We start from the raw sequence: 24,712 nt of genomic DNA on the forward strand, positions 1-24,712 counted from the left end.
TGTCTGTATAGACAACACACCTCTGGCCCAACAGGTAGTCCCGGAACTTCTCGGTCATGGCCCATTTCAGGGCCAAAAACTCGAGTTTCATGGAGCTATAATTTGACATGTTTCGCTCCGTGGGCCTCAGACCCCTGCTAGCATATGCTATGGGTCGCACTTTCCCATCCTGCTCCTGGGAGAGCACAGCCCCAAGGCCTGCATAACTGGCATCCACCTCCAGTATGAAGGGCAGAGAAAAATCTGCATATGCCAGTATTGGAGCGGTGGTCAGCTTTACCTTTAACATGTCAAAAGCCTGTTGGCATTCTTCTGTCCACATGCCAGTGCTAGTCTGGGGACTTCGCCTGCTGGACTTCTTCGCACCCCACTCAGCTGCCAACCTGTGAAGGGGGGCTGCCAACTTGGCAAAACCCTCCACAAACCTCCTGTAATAGCTGGCAAACCCTAAAAATGAACGCAGCTCCGTACCAGTGGTTGGACGCGGCCATCCAGACACGGCCTCCAACTTCGCTGGGTCGGTGGAAACACCCTGGTCTGAGATGACATGTCCCAAATAATTCACCTCCCGGTGGAGGAAAGAACACTTGGACAATTTTACCTTGAGACCCTCCAGCTGCAGCCGTCCCAGCACCACCTCCAATCGTTCCAAATGCTGGGGAATGGTAGACGAGAAAACCACTATATCGTCAAGATATAGTAGCAAAGTCTGGCCCTGTTGGTCACCAAAAAGTCTCTGCATTAGACGTTGGAATGTTCTGGGAGCATTACAAAGCCCAAACGGCATCCGGTTCCATTCGAATAGGCCGAATGGGGTGCAAAAGGCAGTCTTTGGGCGGTCAGCTTCAGTTACTGGCACTTGGTTGTAACCACTGGCCAGATCCATGGTGGAAAACCAACGCGCACCAGCCAGAGAGTCCAAAGTCTCTTCGATCCGGGGCAAAGGAAACGCATCTTTCCGGGTCTTCGCATTTAAGGGACGGTAGTCGACACACATCCGAAGGCTGCCATCTTTTTTTCTTACCAGCACCAGTGGGGAGGCATATGGGCTGCTACTCTCCCTAATGATCTGCGTTTTAAGTAGCTGGTTGATGTGCTCCTTCACAACCTCGTATTCCGAGGGTGGGATTCGTCTGTACCTCTGCCGGACGGGTGTGTCATCGAGGAGTGGGATGTCGTGAGAGATGAGGTTAGTACATCCCAAGTCCCCATCGTGAGCAGAAAAGACAGAGCTATATCTGCTTAAAAGGGACCTTACCTCACCTTGGTCCTCAGCCGGCAACATAGACAGATCCAGGCCCTCTATCTGGGCTGGTACCGTTGACGCGACCTGCGACCCCACGACAGCCACCTCTGTGACCCCAGCGGGCAGGCTAACAACATGAACTCTGTCCAGGGTTCCTAAAAGGGTGCGAGGATACAGCGAAACATCTGCAGAACCAACATTAACAACGGGGATGTACGCAGTACCTCGAACCACCTCCACCAGAGAGGGAGACGCCAGGAGTCCAGCTGGCAGCTTACAGTCTGAGGGATCAAAGAGCACAGTGCAACCAGAGTACTGCTCGGAGCAGGTAGCACCCACTAATTTCATGGTCCCACCTGGAATGCGGCAGACCTTCGCCCCCCTGACTTTTACCCGCCCTGTTGGCGTACCCGCCTCCTGTGTGATGACACGATGACACTGCTGCAATGCCTGCATCACAGATTCTGGAACCCCCGAAAGGAGAGATGACTCGAACATGGCGATCCCGCGCCCACCAAACAGCTCGTGACAGCACTTTCGGAGAACATTCATTCCTAAAACTCCAGGTGCCTGAGAGATGGTAGTACTGGGTGGGTCTTTAACAACCAACACACCACAATTTGGCATCAGTTTGCCACAAAACTGAATGTCCAACTCCAAATACCCGGCATAAGGGATGGACAACCCATTTGCTGCTTTGAGCTGCAACCAGTTGCAGTGATGGAGGCGTTCTCTGCTTAAAGGCTCAAAATGGTTTTGATAAAAACTTTCAGTGATTGTAGTCACCATTGAACCAGTGTCCAACAAGCACCTGACCTGGACACCCCCCATATCTACATTTAGGTAGGGGCACTCTGAGATCAGCCGGCCAGCATCACCCACGTCACCCGACATCTGCTGTGAGCCCATCACTGCCCCAACCAAACCGTGGCTCTGCGGTTTGGTGGGCGCTAGTTTTCCGACGCTGAAGGCTTAACCTTACGCGGCTGGGAGGAGGGTTGATGGGGAACTCTTACTCCATCGCACTCTCGTGCAAAATGACCAGGTTGCTCACACCGCCGGCATACTATTTGCCGGTTGCGCTGTACGCGACCCTGCTGGCATGACTTCTGCAAAACATTAACATTTTTTGTGAGCTCGTTCAACTGCTCCTGCTGACATTTAATTAGCTCTTTTAGTTCGGCCATTTCAGATGTGGGAGGAGTATGAGCCTTTTGCTGGGAGCCACCCTGCACCCCATACTGCATACCCACTATCGAAGGTGGAGAATTACTGCGGCCCTTAGTGCCACCCTGTAAGCCTTCCCATTCCCATCTCATGGCCTCTCTCCGAACCTCTAGCAATGTAGCATTCGCATGACCCCGAACCCATTTCTTTAACTCACGCTGCAAGGAGCTGTCCAGCACATGTTCAGTGAACTGGTCCCTTAACAGCGATTCTGCGTTTGTCATCCTGCATGGTGACTGCTGCTTCACCTTCTCCATCAAACTCATCAGTGCCAAGGAGAACTCCAGTAAGCTCTCCCCATCCTGCTGTTTTCTAGAAAAAAAGGCCTCCTGCAATGAAACATAGGACTGTGAGCAACCATAGAGTTCTTGCAGCACAGAAATAATTTTCTCCGGATCACATCTGTCTGCAGTGGGCCGAAACTTTATCTCTGCACGCGCTTCCCCTTCCAGGTGATCAAACATAAAAAAGGCCTGTTCAGACACAGACAAATGTCTGGCCCTACTACAGGCTTGTACCTCCTCCAACCAGTCATCCAGAGAAAGGTTGGACATCCCACTAAACATGGGGCATCTGCGATCCCTGGGAACAAAAATTAGTCTCTCGGTTACTGATCCAGAAGCTGTAGGAGGGAGATCTGCATGCACATCAGTGTTCGGACCCGCTATGGGTTCCGACTGTGTGTGAACCTGTTCCTGACGGAGTCTCTCATTGTCAGCTTTTAGCTGGGCCACTAAACTCTTCAATTCTCTGAGTTCTTCCTCCATTCTGTTCAGCAGGAAAAAAAAATATAAAATGTAAAAATCCTAAACTCCGAGGACTGGGGGGAAAAAAAATGCTGCTGCTTTGCCTTAAGAACAATGACACACAAACGTCAAGGTTTCCAACATAAAATCGCTTTTAAAAAAACACACCAGCCTCTGCCTATAATGTTTAAAAGATCCTGCCGACAACGCCAGAATGTGGCAGCACGAGAAAACGGGTTGACAACGCCACCTGGGGCTGCTGAGCCCCAGGAAAAGATTTGAAGTAAGGCAGGTGCAGGTCCTGCTCTAAACCAAGGCAGAGGCTGTGGTCTGTTTTAAAATATAATTTATTAGAATTCAGTTAAAAAAACAATGTTAAGAAACCTTTTAGTAAAACAATCCTTGATAAAAGTCAGTTAAAAATGTTCTGGAGGAGGAGCTTACCGAGGTGGCTAAAAACAGCATAAAAACAATGCAAACACCCTTTTGTGAATCACTGCACACGTGAGGGAAACCACACAGCACACTGGGACCCACCACCAGACACAGCAGTCCACCACCTCGGCCTCCTACCTCCTGAAACAAGAATAAAATTGACGATATCAATAAAAGACACACAATTAAAAGTAAAGGTTAAAAAGATGATTAGTGTTCCGGGGCGCTGGTAAGCCGCCCAACCACCGCCGATCAGCTGGTGGGAGTCGTCCACAGTCAGGTGAGATGCCACAGCAACGACGTCTCCGTGAGCTGGGCGTTCACTCTAACCGGTTCCGTCGTGGCGGGGGTGGGACCCGGACAGAAATCACAATAAAAACAATAAAAGCAAAGCAGCAGCTTACACCCCTATTTGGGGGGAGAGAAGGGCGTGCAGCCTCAAACACGTTCCTGAAGGAAAAGAAAAATAGTTTGCAGGAGCCTTACTTGTATGTGCAGGTGGAAGCCAGTTAAACATACCGGTCACTGAGAGGAGGGCGGATCTAGGCAAACAGAGACACGTCACGCTTGCAGATCATTGCCGCTACGTTGCAGATGCGCCAAAGTCTGGCCGGTTTCTTGTGTGCATGGAGCTGTGAACAAGTTTACTTGTCAGCTCCCACTCCCTATTCGGTTCAGAAAACTCAAAGCCCGGCTTACCTGCCTGTCAACCCCCGCTCTACTTCCCGATGCCTTGGATGTATGGCACAGCACAAATTCATGTCTGAACGAAGAGGAGGAGAGCTTCTAAAGCACCGCCACCAAATTAACACAAGTGTGTTCTGCTGCCTCACAATTAGTGGGCGTGTCCTACTTGCCACAAGAGGTATGTTTCAGGGTATGTCAAGTTGCCATGGCAACTAATACTCTGAACATAACCTGGGGCCTGTTTCAGAAAGGAGGTTAAGTGTAAACTCTGAGTGCGTTAACCCTGAAATCAGGGCTGGCGCTCCTGGAGCCGTCGTTTGTGAGGACTGCAACTCAAATCACTGCCACCTTCAAGCCACTATTCAAAGGCTAAGATCGGAGCTTAAGGAGAAATACAACCTGATTGATAAAATACTCTCAGTTTCAGCCTCACAGTCAAATTATATTTTATACCTCCAGCAATCAGTCATCGTGGACCAAACCAGTCGCTCCCTGTCACAGACTCTTCCATGGTCTGGAGGAAAGCCTGCTGAAGCTCACTCCACCGGCTCCGACAGCAATATTGTGCAGCTACGTGGCGTGACAGACGGATTGGAGCCGACCGATGAGATCCGAGGCCCAGACAACCCCAACTCTGGAGAGTCTGTACGGTTTCCAGCTGACGTCGAGCAGGAGAAGGCCGATGCGGGGCTCAGGGACCCGGCTCTCAGCTCTACACCCAAGCTGTCATGGGCGGAGGTGACACGGCGCAGCCGGAGGAGGCACGGGCCGAAAACTGATCCTTCCTGCTCGGCTAGACTGGCGCTCTCCAACCGCTATGCCCCGCTGGCTGAAGATCTGGGATCCGCTGATCCGCCAACAAACCAACAGGACCACCGGGTTTGGGGTTGTGTCACCGTCGTCCTCCTGCACTCCCATCTCCCACAGCTGGTGCCGGATGTGATCGGAAGGAGCCTCCTGCCGTTCACCCCTCGGCTACGATCAGGGTTCGGAATCGGGGAGCGACGTCCACTGCGGCCTCCGGGCCCGCTTCGAATGAGCCTGACCAGGCCACTGCCTCCGGGCACGCCTCGCGGGAGCCATACCGGAGCACATTCTTTCCAGGAGCTGCAGCGCCGGTCCCGTCGCCTGACGCCGCCGCTATCCCTTCGTTCTCCGCCGCAGGAGTGAAGCACCGCAGGCTGTTACGTGACGCGGTTACCCGGCGATCGGGCGAGCCCCTCCGGGGTTTGGAGAACATCTCGCCCGATCAGCCTCTGCCAGATCTTCCTCCTAAGCTTCACCCGGGATCGCTGTCTGTCGGGCATTCTGCTGCCTCGCAAAACCCGGCTGTCAGGTATGGGGGCCCCGCACCGGATCCGGGATCAGCGCCCCGTCCAGTTCTCATCCTGGGAGACTCTATGATCCGACAAGTCGGCATCAAGAGGTGCCACACACACTCCATCTCAGGGGCATCAGTAAAGGACATCCACAATCATCTCACCAGTAAACCCCCATCTGCCTCAACCATCATAATCCACGCAGGTACCAATGACATTAAATTCCAGCAGTCTGATACTTTGAAAGCAGACTTCATCCACCTTATTCATCACATCCAGCAGTTAAATGTACATTGCATCATATCTGGACCACTACCTTCCCCCGTTACAGAGACACAAAATTCTCCCGAATCCGTCAGCTCCATATCTGGTTAAAAAGTTACTGCCACTCCCTGAATATTCACTACGTTGACAATTTCACCGCATTTTACAATAGAACAAACCTTTTCAAACCAGACGGCTTACATCCAAACCATAAAGGCTCCCATCTTCTGGGGATGAACATAGATCTCACCCTCCTCTCCTGCACGCACCTTCCAGCTGACGGTTCGACCAAAGCACACACATTCCCTCCATATCCTTTATTCCAGTACACATCACGAGCAGAGATCACAAACATTCACATTCAAAGTCAACCATTCCTTCTGTCAGATGTCTCCGTCCTGTTCACATAGCACTAAATACAGAAATAAAATTAACTGAAAAATCACTGGTTTCACCTGCCACACTGAATATGGCTGTTTTTAACATCAGATCTCTTTCTAACAAGTCTTTTATAATTAATGATCTGATTGTTGACCGTGATTTGAACTGTTTGTTTTTAACTGAAACCTGGCTTGGTACTGATGCTCCAGCTACTCTCACTGAGGCCTCTCCACCTAATTTTAATTTTTTATTCTCTGTAAGGGAAGGTAAGAGAGGTGGTGGAACAGCATCCGTTGCTCAACAAGATTTTAAAAACGGAAACCTTTCCATCAACTGATTATCCTTCATTTGAGCATCACTCCTTCCTGTTCAGCAACCCACCTATTTTAGCAGTGACTGTTTACAGGCCACCAAGTCCTCCCTCCGGTTTTTTACAAGATTTTTCTGAACTTTTATCTGTCATTCTTCTGAGGCACAATAGGATTTTAATAACTGGAGATTTTAATATTCATGTTGACAACATGAATGACCCTTTTGCCTCTGAGTTTTTAAATCTTTTAAATAGTATGGATTTTACCCAGCATGTGGCACAGCCGACTCACAACAGAGGACACACCCTGGACTTGGTCATCACCTACGGCCTGTCTGCTGGTGTGTCCTCTGTTGTTGACTTGGCTGTGTCAGACCATTATTGTGTGTTTTTTAAGGTGACTGGTTCTATCCAGCAAGAGGCCTCAGTGAGAACTGTGACGAAGCGATATATAACTCCTGGCAGTGGCAGAACATTTTATTGACATTTTAAAACAAACTCCTGCTCAGATTTTACCTTTGTCCTGCGATTCTCTGACTGATGATTTTAACGACAGACTTAAGTCTGCCATTGATACAGCCGCTCCAATGAAAACAAAAATCTTGAAACAGAATCCGAAGACGCCTTGGAGAAACGGTGCTATTTTAAATCTGAAGAGAATTTGTAGGAGAGCAGAGAGAAAATTTAGAAAAACTAATTTAACAGTCGACTATGACTTTTTAAAGCAGGGGTCGGGAACCTATGGCTCGCGAGCCATATATGGCTCTTTTGATGGTCACATGTGGCTCGCAGACAAATCTTTAATTATAGTTTTTTTTTTTTCATTAGACCAGTCCTTCTCAGGCGCGATGCGATGCCAGAGGCGCGCAGTAGTAGCGGTGCTTAGAGAGAAAAATCTACACCAGCGCTATCAGTTACTATTATCTATTATTTCACAGAGTTTGTACCAGCTGGAAACTGGTACAAACTCTGTGAAGCGCAGTTGCGGAGACGGGATGTGTGAGGAAGAAAGCAGAGGGTGGGGGTGAGGTGTTGTGGGGACAGGCAGCAGGTGAATCGCGCAGGGATTGTAAAAACGTAAAACCCACTGCCCGTCACTCACTGCAGCGTGTGAGTGTGTGTTTGGCTCCCCGTCTGCATGTGATCAGTCTTTGTCACATCTACAGAACATTCAGACCTACAATCACGTTTAAAGTCTCAACGCCTGAACGAAGCAGAAACTCACCACGTATCAACCAGACTAGACAATCAGCAAAACTACCACGAGAAATACTCATCATTTATTAGCAACAGAATAACAATGTTATTAAAAAGAATCCACAGACTTATTGTACTTTAAAAATGTTGAAATTACACCAAATGCACACATTCATTTGTATATTTAGCTTTAAACAAATTGTCGCGGAGTGAGTTTAACTTGGCTGTTGGGCCGCGTTAAAAGTTCTGGAGTTCATGGAACGCGTCAAGCAGAGATCTTATTGGCCCTCAGTTCTGTCGCTCAGCCTGTTGTTAGGTAGTTTGGACCAATGGGGTTCAGCTATGGGCCGAATAAGGGAAAGGGGAGGGCTGGAGCGGGAGGGGGGAATATAAAGTTGGGAGAAGCTCTCGTCTCGGCGGGAGAGATTCAGGAGTTGCTGAATTAATTGAACGGCGTTTGTTGTGGTCTGCAGTAAACGGAATAAAGAACTTTAAAAGAGGTTAAGTCTCCGTGCCTCAGTGTGGGGAAGGGACACTACATTACTGTATGGCTCTTTCGAAATTACATTTCAAAATATGTGGCATTTATGGCTCTCTTGGCCAAAAAGGTTCCCGACCCCTGTTTTAAAGGATCAACTAAAAACCTACAACCACGCTGTTAAGCAGGCAAGGACACTTTATTTTTCAAATCTCATCACAAACAATTAACACAACCCCCGGTTTCTTTTTAAGAATATTGATTTTTTATTAAACAAAGATTTTAATAAATCCATCATGCCTCACTCACAAACTGCATGTGAGGACTTTGCTGACCACTTCAGGAGTAAAGTCAATGCTATTAGATCCATCCTTCAACCGGTATATAACAGTAATCCTAGCAGGTCAGTGTAATTGTCTTTACCTGAGGAAACACTGGAGAGTTTTGTCCTGGTTGATGCAGAGATGCTTGGTCGAGTTTTTTCCCAAGCAAACACTACAACCTGCCTCTTAGACCCTATTCCTACTTCTCTTTTTAAAACATTTTATAAATTTTTTGAGTCCGAGATTTTAAACATAGGTAACTGCTCTCTTCAGTTGTTAATCTCTCGATTGACCAACTCAGAGTTCAAGTTTAACCTCAGAGTTGGTTGAACCTCCTTTCTGAAACAGGCCCCTGGTCTGGAGCAGGTTTAGTTGAAGGTCAGTTTGTTTACAGAGAGGTGAAACAGCATGGCGTGTCCATTTGAAGATGATTTAGTGAATGAAGAAGCTCAGATAATACTTTTTCCACCATGAGAGGGTGATAAGACCACATATGGATGTTGGAAACATAAACTTTTTACTTTGATCTAACTTAATTATTTGCTTCAGTTAAAATAAATCATTTTTTTGTTAAGTCAGTTTAAAAATAACACGTAGTTATCAGACATTTATTTAAATTTCTTTTAAATTAATTCAATTAAGTAGGTGTAACTTTGGTGCTGCTGTTAGATCGGCACCGCAAGGGATTGTGGGATATCATTCCCTTTGCCTGTCTGGACGGATTTGGGTTTAAGTGTGGGTTTTTGACCAAATGTGTTTAATTGTTTAGCTGTTTTACTGTGTTTCATCTAGTTATTTTATCCTGTGATGTTTAATTCTTTCTGCACCATGAGCGAGAGGGAGGGAGAGGATGATAAGGATATACTGTATAGTGGTGCTATGATAAATTCATTCATTTTTTTCATTCATTTTGTTGTTATGAAAATGAGAATATCTGCAGGCTCAAACTTAGACATATGAGAGTTCAAGGATTACAATAAATCAAAATGGAAAAACATTTTATTGAATTGGAGTACTATGACATTTAGTTAGATAAATATGTATATTTGAGTTGTAAAAAAATATTGAGTTGGGTAGACGTAAGAAATTAGGTTGAATAAATTTAACTCAATTACTTGTTACCAATTAAATCAATTAATTAAAGTTGTATACGTTCTATATATATACATCACAATGTAGTTGGAAATAAGATCAGAAACTCGTGCCTTTACTTTGTCCGTTCTTTTTCTCCAAGCAGAAAGTCTTTCTTTTGCAGATGATGCAGCGGTATTAGTATTGACGGACGTATAATCTTCATACGTCGTCATTAAAATCTCCGACTCCGTCTCACTGAAGTATAGCAGTCTCTTTTTTCTCCACGTGTTTCCATGGTGACTCTGGAAATCGGCGATCTATTGAGAATGTCTTTATGTACTTGCTGTGCACGTGCATTAACCCAGGGTTACTAAGTCGAGCGTGATTACGCCAACTCATATCCGGTCTGTTGGAACCGACATACCCAGAGTAAGCAAGTTCAGGCGGATTTCAGCCAGAGTTCAGGGTTAAACTCAGGGTAGTGTAACCCTTGTGCTATCCTAGGCACTTTACCATTGGGAGTTGGGTCATCTAGACCCACTAGACAGTGCTCTGAACCTTTTTTCTTCAACGATTTGTGATCTTCACTGGTGTCCATTGATTACATGAAATCTTTCCACCTTTATCCACCTTTGTCATGGTAAGAAGAACACGTCAATGTGAGGGGGGGGGGGTCATCTAAGATAGCACAAGGGTTAGACATGCTTTCTGGAATACCCCCTGGTGTTGTAAAAAAGGGGCGGAGTCAGACAACATTTCTCTTCGACCCACCCCTTTTCAAGAACACTGTCTTGTTTTATCTGTCTGTTTCAAACTCTTCCGTCTACTTTAGTTTTGTTTGAAATTAAGAAATTGAACCCCAGACTCTGTAGCTGGACATCGTTCCTGTTTTGTTCTCCCTTCATCTCAATTCGTCTCACACGTTTCCATGTGCACAGTGGGTCTCCAGCTAACTAAAGCCCATTGATTTTCACTGGGTGATTTATAGTTGGCGTGTGTTAACAGCAGTTCCTCCCTAATGAAGGCGATGACATGGGCTGAAGAAAAGAGCATCCTCACTGTGCTGAGGACAGGCTGCTAACATGCAGCTGCTGCTTTGGGTCATCAGAAAACCTCACGCACACATTTTAACACTCACTTCCATGGCTGATTTGCAGGTTTTCTTCTGGGTTTCATTCAGTTACACTTTTGTGGTTGGACATATATTGCGTCAGGAGACATGAACCTCTCTCTTCAAAACAAATACTTTTTTAACGTTTACATCATAAAGCCAATCACAAAACCCCCATCTTCTAACATTTATCTTTAGCCCATCATGCTTCCCTTTCTCTCAAAGATGAAACAGGAGAAACTCCTTGAAATGCTTCATATCTTATTCTTTTACACATAACAGATGTCCAGCGGAGACGGCTTCTTCTTAGAAAGTCCCTGACTGAAGTCATTTACCAACCTCTCTGAGTTTTATAAACATACGTGGATCTAAAAAGATCCATATTTACCTCATTGAACCAGGTTAAATTCATTCAAACTTCACGTGAATCTTTGATTTCCATCAACACATGGAACACAAAGACGTTACAAGATGTCCCTCCTTCAGATCTGATTCATCTAAATATAATCTTAACTTTCTTTGGAAGATTTGATTGCAGTTGAGAGTGTGTGAACTGCTCTATATGAAGTTTTCTGGAGGAACTTAGCAGCCACAGAAAAAACGGAATCCCATCCCACAACCAGAAGGTTAAAGGAGAGCGTGGACCGAATGGTCTGATCTGACGCCTGCTTCTCACAGCTCCTTCAGTTCATGGAAGGTCTCACCCATGCTTGTCCAAACAAGCTCACGTCCGAATATGAACGTCACGTAAGCCTGCCTTTCTGTTGCCTTTGCCAGAACAAGCAGACGTGTAACATGCCAACAGGATTTGGGATGTTGTTGCAGTTACTTTACTAACCACAGTGATGCACATTAGAAGGGGAGCGCATGCAGCTGTGAAGGCATCAGCAGGGGGCGTCAGATGTCAGGGAGCCCGTCTCCTTCACATTTCCAACCTGTCAGGTGGAAGACAGGCTCACTTTCCACCTTTGAGTGTGACATCCTCACAGTCTGAAAGACTGAGGCATTTCCTTTGGTCTGTTTTTTATCCCTTGTGCTATCCCAGACACTTTAACATTGGGAGTTGGGTCATCTAGACCCACTAGACAGTGCGCTGAACCTTTTTTCTTCAATGATTTGTGATCTTCACTGGTGTCCATGGATTACATGAAATCTTTCCACCTTTATCCACCTTTGTCATGGTAGGGAGAACACGTCAATGGAAGGGGGGGGGGGGGGGTCATCTGGACCCCATTGGATAGCACAAGGGTTAAATAAAGACAACAACCTTTAGCTGAACAAAGTTTCAGTAATCCTAACCAGCTGGAGGATAACTCAATTTATACCATGGTCCGGGTGAATACTCGAATCTGAATGGCTGCTGGGTGTGCATTAAAAAGTGATATACCACAGGATAACCGCACTGTGAGAAAATAAGTTCCGGTCACCTAGCTTAAATGTTTTGTATCACTACCCTGGCGTCTTTAACCCTTGTGCTGTCTTAGATGACCCCCCCTTCCATTGACGTGTTCTCCCTACCATGACAAAGGTGGATAAAGGTCTACACTCATGTCCTTGAAGATCGACCGGTCGATCGTGATCGACGTAATGAGCACCTTTGAATAATATATACATGCATAATAGATATAATGATGTCAAAACGGGTTGTGGCTCCGGGTGCTTTCTTTTCATTAGGGGCGGTCCCAAATGGCTCTTTGAGTAAAAAAGGTTGCCGACCCCTGATCTAGTGGGTCTAGATGACCCAACTCCCAATGCTAAAGTACCTAGGATAGCACAAGGGTTACAACAACCTTTAGCTTCATCATTTGTACAAAAACAAGCAGTAAGAGGTGAACTTTCTCTCTGAACTGATGCTTTATTCAACCCATTGGAAAGATCACCATATATATATCGCAGAATCTTGACTGCAGCAATGGTAACTATTTGTTACGTGGTGCAACGTAACAAATAGTCCGCTTTTGTGAGAAAAATGATCCAAATGGAGAAAAAAAAAGAATTAAGGACTAAAAACTGGTTACTATTTATTTATTTTGTAAGTGACCATGGAATAAGGGGTTAATGGCCTTCAAAGTATGCATTATCACTTTTTAACACACTTTGCAGAAGCAACCGTCCGACGCGAAGCTGAGGTTCAGGCTTCCACGGCATGTGTTAAAAAGTAATAACGCATACTTCGTCGGCCATCCTTATAAAGAGAATAATGAGAGGTTTTTGTTTCCTCTTCAGCTTCTCCTTTACTCTGAACAGCAGGACTCTTAGTCTGTCACATCCTTCATTATTCAAGCCATTCATCACTCATTGTGGCCTTATTGAGTGAATGCCAATCCAGCTGCCCTTGGTTACCTTGGCAGAGATCTCAGGGACTTCTGAAAAGTGAACGTTTGAAGACTAATGAAGACAAAGATGAAGCTGCAGTCTGTTAGGAAGGCAGCACTGTGGTCATTTGACTGCTCTGGGTTGCAGTCAGATGTGAGGAATCCAGATTTTTCCATTTGTGGAAAAAAATGGGATGAAAGCAGATGCCAGAAATCAGATGCCATGATTTTGATTGTGTCAGAAGATGACAGTAATGATGTATTCACGTTTTCATCTTTAAAATGATTCTAACATGAGTCTAAACAAAGGATTTAGGGGATTGTTTGACAGGAAACACTGAACCAATCACAGAGCTGACATGGATGGTGACGGTGATGGGATGCCATGTCAACCAGCCCAAGAATTTAAAGCAGACAAATGGAAGAACGAAACCTGGAGGGAAACTGAGCAAGAGGAAGACAGGCTTTTGGTGATAAACCACCAGGGGGCGCGGTGTCGCGGTTAACCGCAGCCCCCCCCCCAAAAAAAACACACAAAATCCCCCGGCGACTGCATCGGAAATAAATACAATTACAACGTACTATTTTTTTTTAAACAAATAACAGTAACAACTAACTACTACCTGTCTAACTAATGAACGAATTATGGAGGTGTTGTAGATTGACTGTGACTGTGTCAGCACGGTGCGTCTTGTGTAGGACTAGGTGGAAGGAGCGCACACACGTGACGTGTGTTGGGGGTGTGTGTTGATTCTTCTGCTCTCTAGCTGTGCGTCGCACAAAAGAGTTCCCAAAGAAAAAAAAGTAGTGATATTCATGGAAATCTAACAGCGCGCGTTCATGTTTGGTGTTACAGAGTGACTGAGAACAGTAATATACCCACCCACCCCAACAATAAATCCTCCGGCGGGCGGCCGTGTCGAGCACTTAAGAACGTACGCAGCTTGTAACAGAAATGAATAATTAGAACGCAGTAAATTTGTTGTATTTCCTCGCAAGACATAAACTTCTTTTGTAGAATGAAGATGTGTGTGTGTTTCTGAAACAGCGCACGGGTTTGTGTCTAATTGCAGTGCGCACGTGCCACGTGCTTCTCTAATGGCCCGTACACACCAGGACGAATATTTGCCAGGCGTTGTTCTCCAGCGTTTTTCGCCACGTTTTTTGTGTTCACACCCAGGCGATTTTCGCTGACGATGAGCCGAGCGAACATACAATTTCATTCCCTGACATTAGATGGCGCTTAATGTAAACAGAAATACTCCTGTACACAAGGTGGCGCTGCGCAACTTTACGCTTCTTAAAGTCTCTTTTCACTCAGAAGAAGAGAGCAAGTATTTACGTGCTTGTCAGAATCATACAAAGAAAACATGAATATTTCAAGCACCAGTTGCTCCAACTGGTGCTTGGTTCTGGGATATTTTAGAATGACCGTCATTATTTCTTCGCGGCAGTGTAGACGCTACTTGGCGTCTATCTTCTTCGCTGGTATGTGTGCTCAGAAAGGCAGTTTTGTGTTTGAGCGCCCCCAAGTTGTGTTTTACTGTAACTTCAGAAGCTCCAGACACGTGTGCAAAAGCGCTGTTCTCATTGGTCGTATAGTTTTCGACGCGGCGCATCAAACCAAAAAAACGAACCCGAGGCGTTTTTTAAAAAGTGACGCTTTGACGCGTGGTGTTTTTCGCGTCGGTGTGCACACTCACATTGGGGCCCTTTGTTTAGTCACGAGGCGTTAAACGTCGGCGAAAATCGCGGGCGAAATTCGTCCCGGTGTGAACGGGCCTTAAGACAGTGACAGCCGCGGGCGCACGCAGGCAGGTCCGACAAGGAGGGAAGGAGAAGAGTGATAAAAGGTTTCCCATAGAAACCCTTGAAGTCTGAACACAGGACTAACAGAGAATGTAAATTATCAGCAAAGATGAATGTGTTTAATGTGTTTATTATAGTTCCAATCACGCACCATATGGCAAAACTTTCAAAAAAAGTGTGGTGATGCGGTGATTACCTCATCACCGCGGTGATGCGGTTATCGTCACAGCCCTAGTAGGAATCTTTGCATATCTCTTGAGTCCGTTTTTCATCAAATAACTTACAGCTGCAAAACTTTAAAATGCTTTCAAGTATGTTTTTTACTGTCATTTTTCTTAAAAAGGGATTTTTTGCTGGGCCATTGCAGCTCCACACAAACCCCAAGAGACAACATAGAATCACTAATCAACACTGGTTTAACTCATTTATTTACCTAATGCCATATTTTATAACTGCCATCACTGTTTTCTGCATTTGATGTCCCCCCCAATCCAACCCGTTAATGCTGGAGTCAAGCATTCCCGTTTTTAGTCTTTGGTCGGACCTTCTGGTCTCTGGGCAGACACTCTACCACATGGCCACTGAGACGGTAGATTGTGACAGTCCAGTTGCTATCTACACCTTCTTTGAAACGTGAAAGTTTTCGAGACATTATTCAGACTTTAGCCTGTAGTCAGACCCCCCCCTTCCATTGAGGTGTTCTCCCTACCATGACAAAGGTGGATAAAGGTGGAAAGATTTCATGTAATCCATGGACACCAGTGAAAATCACAAATCATTGAAGAAAAAAGGTTCAGATCACTGTCTAGTGCAGGAGTGTCAAACTCATTTCCACTGAGGGCCACATCAGCATAGTGGCTGTCCTCAAAGGGCCAGATATAACTTATACATGTAACTAAATGTAATGAAAAATAAACGTAACTACTACTTAATTTTAAATAACAGATTAGACCTTTAAAAATAACTTTTTAAAGGGACAATTACAGTTGCATAGAAAACATGTTTGCTTGTTTTTCTAGCATAAATCCTTTATTGTTATTGAACCTGTTTAAGTTCTAATGTATAGTAAGTAGCACAATCCGATACTTCAAGTCTGATTCCCCCTAGATATGAACAAATACACACCAATTTTTATTTTTCATTCTAAGAAATTAAAAACTTTTATGCTCTCACATAAAATGACATGGCAGGCCACATTTGGCCCCCAGGCCTTGAGTTTGACACATGTGGTCAAGTGGGTCTAGATGACCCAACTCCCAATGTTAAAGTGCCTAGGAGAGCACAAGGGTTACAGTATTGTTGTATTATGACTAAACGGTGTTTGAATATTAAAAATGACTAATCTAAAAGTTCTAAGAGCAGCAGTTCTGTGGGTGGAAATGTCTTGTTGATGCCAGAGGTCAGACTGGTTCCAGCTGATAGAAAGACAACAGTAACTCAAAGAACCACTTGTTCCAACCGAGGTCTGCAGAAGAGCATCTCTGAAAGAACAACACGTCCAACCTGGAGGCAGATGGACAGCAGCAGCAGAAGACCACACCGGGTACCACTGCTGTCAGCTAAGAACAGGAAACTGAGGCTACAATTTACAGAGACTCACCAAAACTGGACCATAGAAGATGGAAAAAGCAACCAGCTGCTTGCATTCAACACACACACTAAAATAAACAATTAAAAAAAAGCCATAAAAACAATCAATATTAAAATGTGTTGGTTAAAAATAGTACTCATATTATTTGAAAAATATGATAAATCTATAAAATATTCAGACATGAAAATCTAATACAATGAAGCCATAAAATTTTCAAAAATTAAACAGAGCATGTTTCCAACCCCACAGTCTACCTGAGTATTGTTGCTGACTGTGTCCATCCCTTCATGACCACAGTGGACCATCTTCTGAGGCTACTTCCAGCAGGATAAGGCTCCATGTCATCAAGCTGGAATCATCTCAGACTGGTTTCTAGAACATGACAATGAGTTCTCTGGACTCAAACGGCCTCCACAGTCACCAGAACCCAATAGAGAACCTTTGGGATGTGGTGGAACGGGAGACCAGCATCATGGATGTTCAGCCGACAAACCTGCAGCAACTGATGATGTCATGTCAATATGGACCAAAGTCTCTGAGGAATGTTTCCAGAACCATGTTGAAGCAATGCAACCAAGGATTTAGGGAGTTCTGAAGACAAAAGGGGGTCCAAACCGGTACTAGTAAGGTGTAGCTAATAAAGTGGCCAATGAGTTCATCTGTCAGAACGTTTCTGATTGAATAAGAGCACTGCTCTTGGCGGTCTTTATTGTTTTTGGGCCATGACTGATCCGACATGTTAGTTCTGTGGTCTGCATGAATGATTCGGCTTTGGTTCCGTGTCAGATGCTCTTCCTGACACAACGTTCTGCCTCCACCTTGCAGTTCAATAGAAACTTTTCTCCCGTCTTGTCTGTAACGACTCGACACTTTTACAGGACTTTTTTTTACTACTTAAGTGAATCTGTTAAACATGGAGCAGTAGTCAGAAAATAATAACTTCACTGGAAATAAATACTTTTTTTAAAATGTCAAAGCTGAATCATTGGGGTGAAAATGGAGACAGAACAAAGTCTACATCCAGACTTCAACCATAAAGCTTCAGTCAGCGCTGCTCATCGAGTCTTTGTGATGGAAAAACGTCTTCATTTGAGAGAAAATGAGCTGCCCTCCTGACCTTTACCTACATACATGTTTGTAAGGGAAGCTGGCAGACACGTGAGTTTGGGTTGAGAGGAAGAATCCACTTCTGCTCCTCTTCTGTTTTTGGATCACAATAAACACATTAATAAGTGTTTAGTTATTCGTTTATTGATAGAGTGACTTCCAGCTCTCTCTTTTATAACCCTCGCTCACTCACACACACACACTCGCGCGCGCGCCCTCGCACGCAAACTTTCTGCCCCTCCCTCTCCCCCCGCGCGCCCTCATCCCCGGGTCCTCGCTGCGTCTCATCAGGACCCACGCGCGGCGCAGCAGCACTCCACGCTCCGGGCTGCAGGTGAAGAGCTGCCGGCGCCGCGAGTCTGGACCCATCATGACGAGAGCAGCAGAACTTTAGACCCCCACACACCAACGAAGCGCTGTGTGTGACGGAGCTGCGCCCGCGGGAGCCACCGACCGCCGCGCGCACCGGGAGGGCACCGCACTGCGCTCACCCCCACGCGGACCCCAACCAGCCAGCACCATTGCGCCCAAAAGCCGGCAGCAGGAGCGCCCTGCGCTGCCGCGGCTGGGCGGCAGGAAGCGGCTCCTGGCGGCGGGGGTCCTGGGGGTTGTAATGGTTCTACTTCTAGTCATCTTGATCCCGGTTCTGGTCAGCTCAGCGAGGGCATCTGCGCACTACGAGATGCTGGGCACCTGCAGGATGGTGTGCGATCCATACGGAACCAGATCCCCAAGCAGCACCCCCGCGGGGGGGACAGTCCCAGACAGCAGCCTCGTGCGCCCTTTTCCCACTTTCATCCAAGGTCCCAAAGGCGAACCGGGCCGTCCGGGTAGAGTGGGGCCAAGGGGAGCCCCGGGGGAGCCAGGGCCACCCGGTCCAGCTGGACCCCCTGGGGAGAGGGGCGAAGCGGGCAGGCCCGGTTCGGCGGGACCTCCGGGTCCCGGCGGGGCTGCCGGCGCCGTCAGCGCGGCCACGTACAGCACGGTGCCCCGGATCGCCTTTTACGCGGGCCTGAAGAAGCAGCACGAGGGCTACGAGGTGCTGAAGTTTGACGACGTGGTGACCAACCTGGGAAACCACTACGACCCCGCCTCCGGACGGTTCACGTGCTCCATCCCCGGGATCTACTTCTTCACCTACCACGTTCTGATGCGCGGAGGAGACGGAACCAGCATGTGGGCCGACCTGTGCAAGAACAACCAGGTAAAGTGCAGCACGCATCTTTCTTTGACAGTGCGGCCAAGGACGCAGCGGGCTCCCGGTTTATGAGAGCCACAGGTGGAGAGAGGGGATTGGTCGGTACTGTGCAGCTTTTAGTTTCCTCACACATGAAAGATCCAGAAAGGCTTTTCCGACCTCCAATGTCTGCAGTCACATGATCAGAGGACACTGGAGAAGGAAGGCTGCACACCCAACCCTCATGACTATTTGGGGAAGAAGTGCTCAGCAGTTCCTGAGCTTTCCTCCTCACCTTCATCTGTGCCTCATGTGGTTTCCACATTGGCTTCACTCTCCATTTGCATGGCTTTGACCAGTGAAAACAGTGAGTGTGTTGGAACCATCAGCCCCATCCAGCCGTGGATGTGCTCTGAAAACGGGTTCATCTGGTCCAGAAACTCTGTGAGCCTCCATCCTCAGGGTCTGTGTGTGTGTGTGTGTGTGTGTGTGTGTGTGTGTGTGTGTGTGTGTGTGTGTGTGTGTGTGTGTGTGTGTGTGTGAGCTCAGTGGACCGGGCTCATGCCGGAGCTGCTTCACCCGGGCTCATCCTCGGATCAGACCGGTCGCTCACCTCAGCAGCCACACGGCCAGAATCACGCCATTGTCAACATGACTACTGCTGCCGTGAAACCTCTCAGTGTGAAACATGGACTTTATGGAAGTTGGATGTGTGACATTTGTTAAATATTGAAGGAAGTTCCTTAAAAATGTGATGGAGCAACAAAACTCCCAGATCAGAGACGGAGGTGGAGCAGAGAGACATGAGGAGGTGAAGAACATGCAGAAAGCCTTCGTCCTCACTGACTATCAGCACTGTTTGCTCCTCAAAACCTCACTCCACATCAATGACATATCAATACAAAACACAGGGAAAACGGTCCAGTCGACTTCAGGACCAGGCAGCTTCTTGAATGAGGGACTTTTTACAGAGAGTGTTTTTTGTGTTATGTTGTCTCAGGGAGATGCACAGACTGACATGTTTTGGATTGAAAGCAGGGAAACAGCAGTTCAGCTGCAGTGAAGCATCCATCCACACTGACACACATGCTCTTTAGAAAAAGCCATATCAAAAGATTCATCCTGTTTGATTTGAACCGAGCCTCTTGAGGTTCTGGAGCCAAAACCAAAAGACAAAATCTAACTTTCAAACATTTTCAGAAGAACTGAATAACTTACAACGTAAACATTTAGTTCGTTCAACCTTAACCTTTTTAGCTGACGCAACTTTGACGTATTTCCTGAGAAGCTGTTGACGAATGAACCGATCCAAAAACAACCACAGAAAGTCCAGACTGAAGCCGTTTAACAGGATCCAGTCAGGACTGGAGGATGAAGCTGCTTCACGTACAGACAGCTGATTACAAGGGTTGATTTGGAGACGCCGCTGTCGTTAGCAGCTAATGTTAATGATGCTATGCTAACCAGCTGTTCCGTCTGTCATTTAAACGTAAAAAAACAGACCAGTTTAAAGTCAGAACTTTCACGGACCGGACTTTAACATGTGGCCAATAAATAAAACAAGATGAATTCATAGGACCTGAATAAAACGGTATTTCGTAAATATAATAACATTTGAATCCACTGTGTTTTAGCAGCGTCATATTACAGAAAACTGTCTCTTGTCAGATGCTGAATCCCCATGAAAGTCGAGTCATGAATTTGACTGGAATCTGACTTGAGTCCAAGTTATGTGACTCAACTCCACACCTCTGCTTTATTGTGTACTTATCAAAAGATTTTGTAAACAGTAAAATCCTTTTGTAAGTGATCATAATGACAGCTCAAACACAACATGAGAAGGTCAATCCAGGTCAATCTAGAATGACCTCCAGCAGTTTGGGTCTACAGCTGTGAAGTTAGCAACATGGCTACTTTTAGCTTAGCAAACCTCCATTTGATCAGGTCTTCAAGACCCACTCCAATGAAAATGATGTTTTTGGTGTTTTAACATGTTCTTGCAGCATTTTCTCATAATGGAGGACACATATAAAAGAGTTTGAGATTAAAACACCATTTTTGATTATTTCTTCATTCAAATCGTGGTGAATCAGGAGCTCTATTTGGTGACGTAGCAACTGAAATGGGCGGGCCAAAGTCTCCCGGCTCCGCCTCTTTCTGATTATCAACCTGCAGACAAATAGATCCACGAACGTCTTTGTTTTCCTGGAACTTGGATCAGAACTGTACGGCCCACACACAACTCAGAGGCGAATTTCTGAGCAGAAAACTATGTCCTAGAAAACAACACAGGTTTTTAGCTTTTGGCCAAAAGCAGCATCATCGGGGGAACACTCTGAAAATTACGGAGCCCGTGTCCTCACATTAAATACTAAAATATATCTCGTTCCCACAGATTAATATCTTGTTCCAACAAATTAATATCTCGTTCGCACGAAATACTATTCCGTCACCACAAGATACTACTGCGTTCCCTCGAAATGATTAACTCGTTCGAACGCAATAATTAATCCATTCGAACGCAATAATTATTTACGTCATAAGTCATTCATAAACACGATATGCTCTCCATCCGGCCGCAAAAGCTGCTTTCAGCGGTAACTTCCGTGTCTCTGTGACCCACATTTGTTATGTTCGAAGGCTAGCAGGCTACATGCTAACTAGCCGATCATTTATCCTGGTGTTCAGGTCATAGATTTACAGCAGATACCTTCACATTTCTGTCTGTGTGTGTCTCATTACATTGCATTAAAGACACAGAGGATGTTTAGAGATCAGATTTATTTATTTTAAAAAGCACAAAAGCATCCATCGGTGTTCACATTCACATGATCATCCTCTGGTACGGTACCCCTCCATCTTACTGCAACTTATCCTAGGCACTTTAACATTGGGAGTTGGGTCATTTAGACCCACTAAACAGTGCGCTGAACCTTTTTTCTTCAATGATTTGTGATCTTCACATGGTGTCCATGGATTACATGAAATCTTTCCACCTTTATCCACCTTTGTCATGGTAGGGAGAACACGTCAATGTAAGGGGGGGTCATCTGGACCCCATAGGATAGCACAAGGGTTAACTGAAATACAACTGTATCATTTTCTTATAACGAAAGGCGTATTGAAATTCAGGTAGAGTTTTTTCTAAGTCATACTCATAAAAACAGAAACATCGTGATATGTAGCTGAAAGTTGCATCCGACGGTGACCACCTCTTGTTTTGTATTTTTGTCTTCCAGTGTTTCAGACATTCTTTAGCAGAGACACGCAGCAGTCAAAGAGCACTTTGGAAAAACTAGTGAAGAGGAAAGAAAAATCCACTTCAGTGCTATCATATTCTTCTGGCTGTCTGTACAGCATTTAACATTTTGTTCTCGACATCACTGACATCACAGCAGATTGCTGCTTTTCTTCTAGAGTTGGAGTTTTCCTGAAGACCTGTAGTTGGATTTAGTCTGATCTGTTCTGTGCTCCTGCAGGTGCGAGCCAGTGCCATTGCTCAGGATGCAGACCAGAACTACGACTATGCCAGTAACAGTGCTGTGCTACATTTGGAGCCAGGAGATGAGGTCTACGTGAAGCTGGATGGAGGCAAAGCCCATGGAGGCAACAACAACAAGTACAGCACCTTCTCTGGCTTCATCATCTACGCCGATTAGATGTTTGGCCCTGTGCTCCGACAGACAAGACTGCAGACAAACTCATCATTTCATAATATTAAACCCACAGCATCATTTATCTACTGTGTCACTAGAACTGTACCAATAAGACAGTGCTGTCAGTAAAATTGTGGCTCATCAACAACCATGTAGTAATGCAGGTGAAGGACTTCTGCACACATCCTCTGCTTTTGTCTGTGTCCGATGTTCAGACAGAAAAAATCTGATGCTCTTGAGAAGGTCCAGTAATTTCTCTCTGTGCTTCTTTATCCCATGGATGTGCTGTACACTTTAAGTGTAATGTAGAGGGCGATGGCTGAACCACTGAGCTCCATATTATATGACTAACATGCCAAACTCCCCAATTCCTATCAATTCTGGAACAGGTTTGGTTCATCCATTGCCTTTTTTCAAACAGCTACTATTTCTCATAAATGTTATTTCCGGTTTTTGAATAGATTACTTAAATACCAATCCTACAAGTGTCTAAGCAAACCAAAAGTTCAGAAGTGTATTCAGAATTCAGAGTCAGAGATGGAGGAGCAGAGACCCAGCAGAGTGGAAACACTTTCCTCCACAGAAACCTTTTCTAGACTTTCAGGTTTATTTCCAAAATGAAATCCTTTTGTCGTTTTTGGGGCTTACTCTCACAATCATGTGATTTCTGAAAATAATTTAAGCTTACATACAATAATCCAGCCGCATGAATTGCAAAGTAAAGATAATGAGATTCTTGACTGTGATGAGAATGAAAAGCCCTGATCACATGAGTGGGTGGTTTGAGGAGGACCCCAAAGTGCCGTACATGAGTGGATGGGATGCCATTTGAAGCCCTGCCGGAGGTCAGACCACGGGAGTGGTAGAGGAAATAGTGAATTGGGCTGTGACTCAAAACAGAGAGCACAGAACCCAGTAAACGCTGGGCCTCTCTGTACTTGCAATGCGGTTCTGATTCAGTAAAAAAGTGTTTGTGATCAAGAAAATAAAAAGGAAGTTTCTCAAGTTTGAAACTATGTCAATGTTATTTTCTCCTGCATTGTATGTATGTAACAATAGCCTTCATTTAGGTATGTCAATCCCTTTACACACACACACAAACACACACACCCACACACACACACACACACACACACACACACAAACTGATTGTAACGAAGCAAACATTTGGGATTTTCTCTTTTTTAATTTCTTTTATTGCCTTTTTCTCACAAATGGGATGTAAAGTTAGATGCAAAACTTCAAGCTGCATGAAAAAGATCCATTTTGACTAAATGGGATGAGATGAAAAGTATTGCATGAAAGAAACACTAAAGTATGTTAGCAGAAACAGTCATTACTCTGTGACTGTACATGAGAATTGGATTTAGTGACGCCTCGCCCCCTGGCGTTCCAAACAGGAAGTACCCGCTGGCTCTAAGAAGCCAAAATAAATAAACACCTTTTGTCTGTGCAAAGTCAGAATAACCATTCTTGCTCTGATAATTTTTTTTAACATGTTCTTGATAATGTTCTTTTTTTTATTATTCATGCAAAATCAATTTTTTGAGCTTTTAAGTGTTTTATAATGTTCATTCCTCGCCAAAGACAACCTCAAACTGGTATTTGGATCCATTCCCATTTTTCAGAGTATTCCTCTAAAACCTGCCCTCTGAGCACCAGCCCCTCCCAACCCACAAAAACAAGCAGGTCCTCATATTGTGACGTAGACCAGTGAGAACTGCCCCTTCCAGGAAGAGCCTGCCCTCCCAGCCCCGCCCCCAGGCTAACAAACACGCCCACTTTCTCGGTGGAGTCTCTAATAGTTCCCAGGCTCCTTTAAGACACACCGAGTTGGTGACAGCAATTTCCTGCTTTGTTTTCAACCCAATAATTTTTTTGACATCATGTCAGAGACTGACCACTATGCGACATAAGTGGACAACTGTACAAACATTGATAAAGGACACCTACAGGAGTAATTACAGCTCTGGAAAAGCAGCATAAATGTCTGCATCTCACAGTTATATCATCTCCTATTTCAGCTACAGATGAGCCGCAGTTATATGTAGACATTTACCTTGGATATAACCGGAGAATAACCCATCCCAATACTTCATGGGTGGTAGGAACTTTAACACAAATGAGACATATCTCCACTGATGGCATTTCCATGAGTCGCCATTTTGTCCTCACACAGAGTTTACTCTGTATGCTGCTTACTTTTAATACATTGAACTGTAAAAGGTATTCATTCACTCTTCCAAAGACTTGAATTCA

General features: G+C 45.4%; 1 protein-coding gene across 1 annotated transcript; it reads left to right on the forward strand.

Moving 5' to 3' along the window:
• Positions 1–12,031: 12,031 nt before the first annotated feature.
• Positions 12,032–24,175, forward strand: c1ql3a (complement component 1, q subcomponent-like 3a). The gene is made up of 2 exons (XM_011473585.4): positions 12,032–18,824; positions 22,277–24,175. Exons 1-2 carry the CDS (start codon positions 18,234–18,236, stop codon positions 22,454–22,456), a joined length of 771 nt encoding a protein of 256 aa, XP_011471887.2. The 5' UTR covers positions 12,032–18,233; the 3' UTR covers positions 22,457–24,175.
• The last annotated feature ends 537 nt before the right edge of the window (positions 24,176–24,712 follow it).

The sequence above is a fragment of the Oryzias latipes genome, chromosome 20 (assembly GCF_053564925.1).
Source record: "Oryzias latipes strain Hd-rR chromosome 20, Olatipes_Hd-rR_3.1".
NCBI classification, from domain to species: Eukaryota; Metazoa; Chordata; class Actinopteri; order Beloniformes; family Adrianichthyidae; genus Oryzias; species Oryzias latipes.

Bases quoted from the DNA above. Each gene is read 5' to 3' on its own strand.
- c1ql3a (XM_011473585.4), top strand. From the start codon at position 18,234: ATGGTTCTACTTCTAGTCATCTTGATCCCGGTTCTGGTCAGCTCAGCG. The intron at 18,825-22,276 runs GTAAAGTGCAGC...GTGCTCCTGCAG, and splicing joins ACCTGTGCAAGAACAACCAG to GTGCGAGCCAGTGCCATTGC.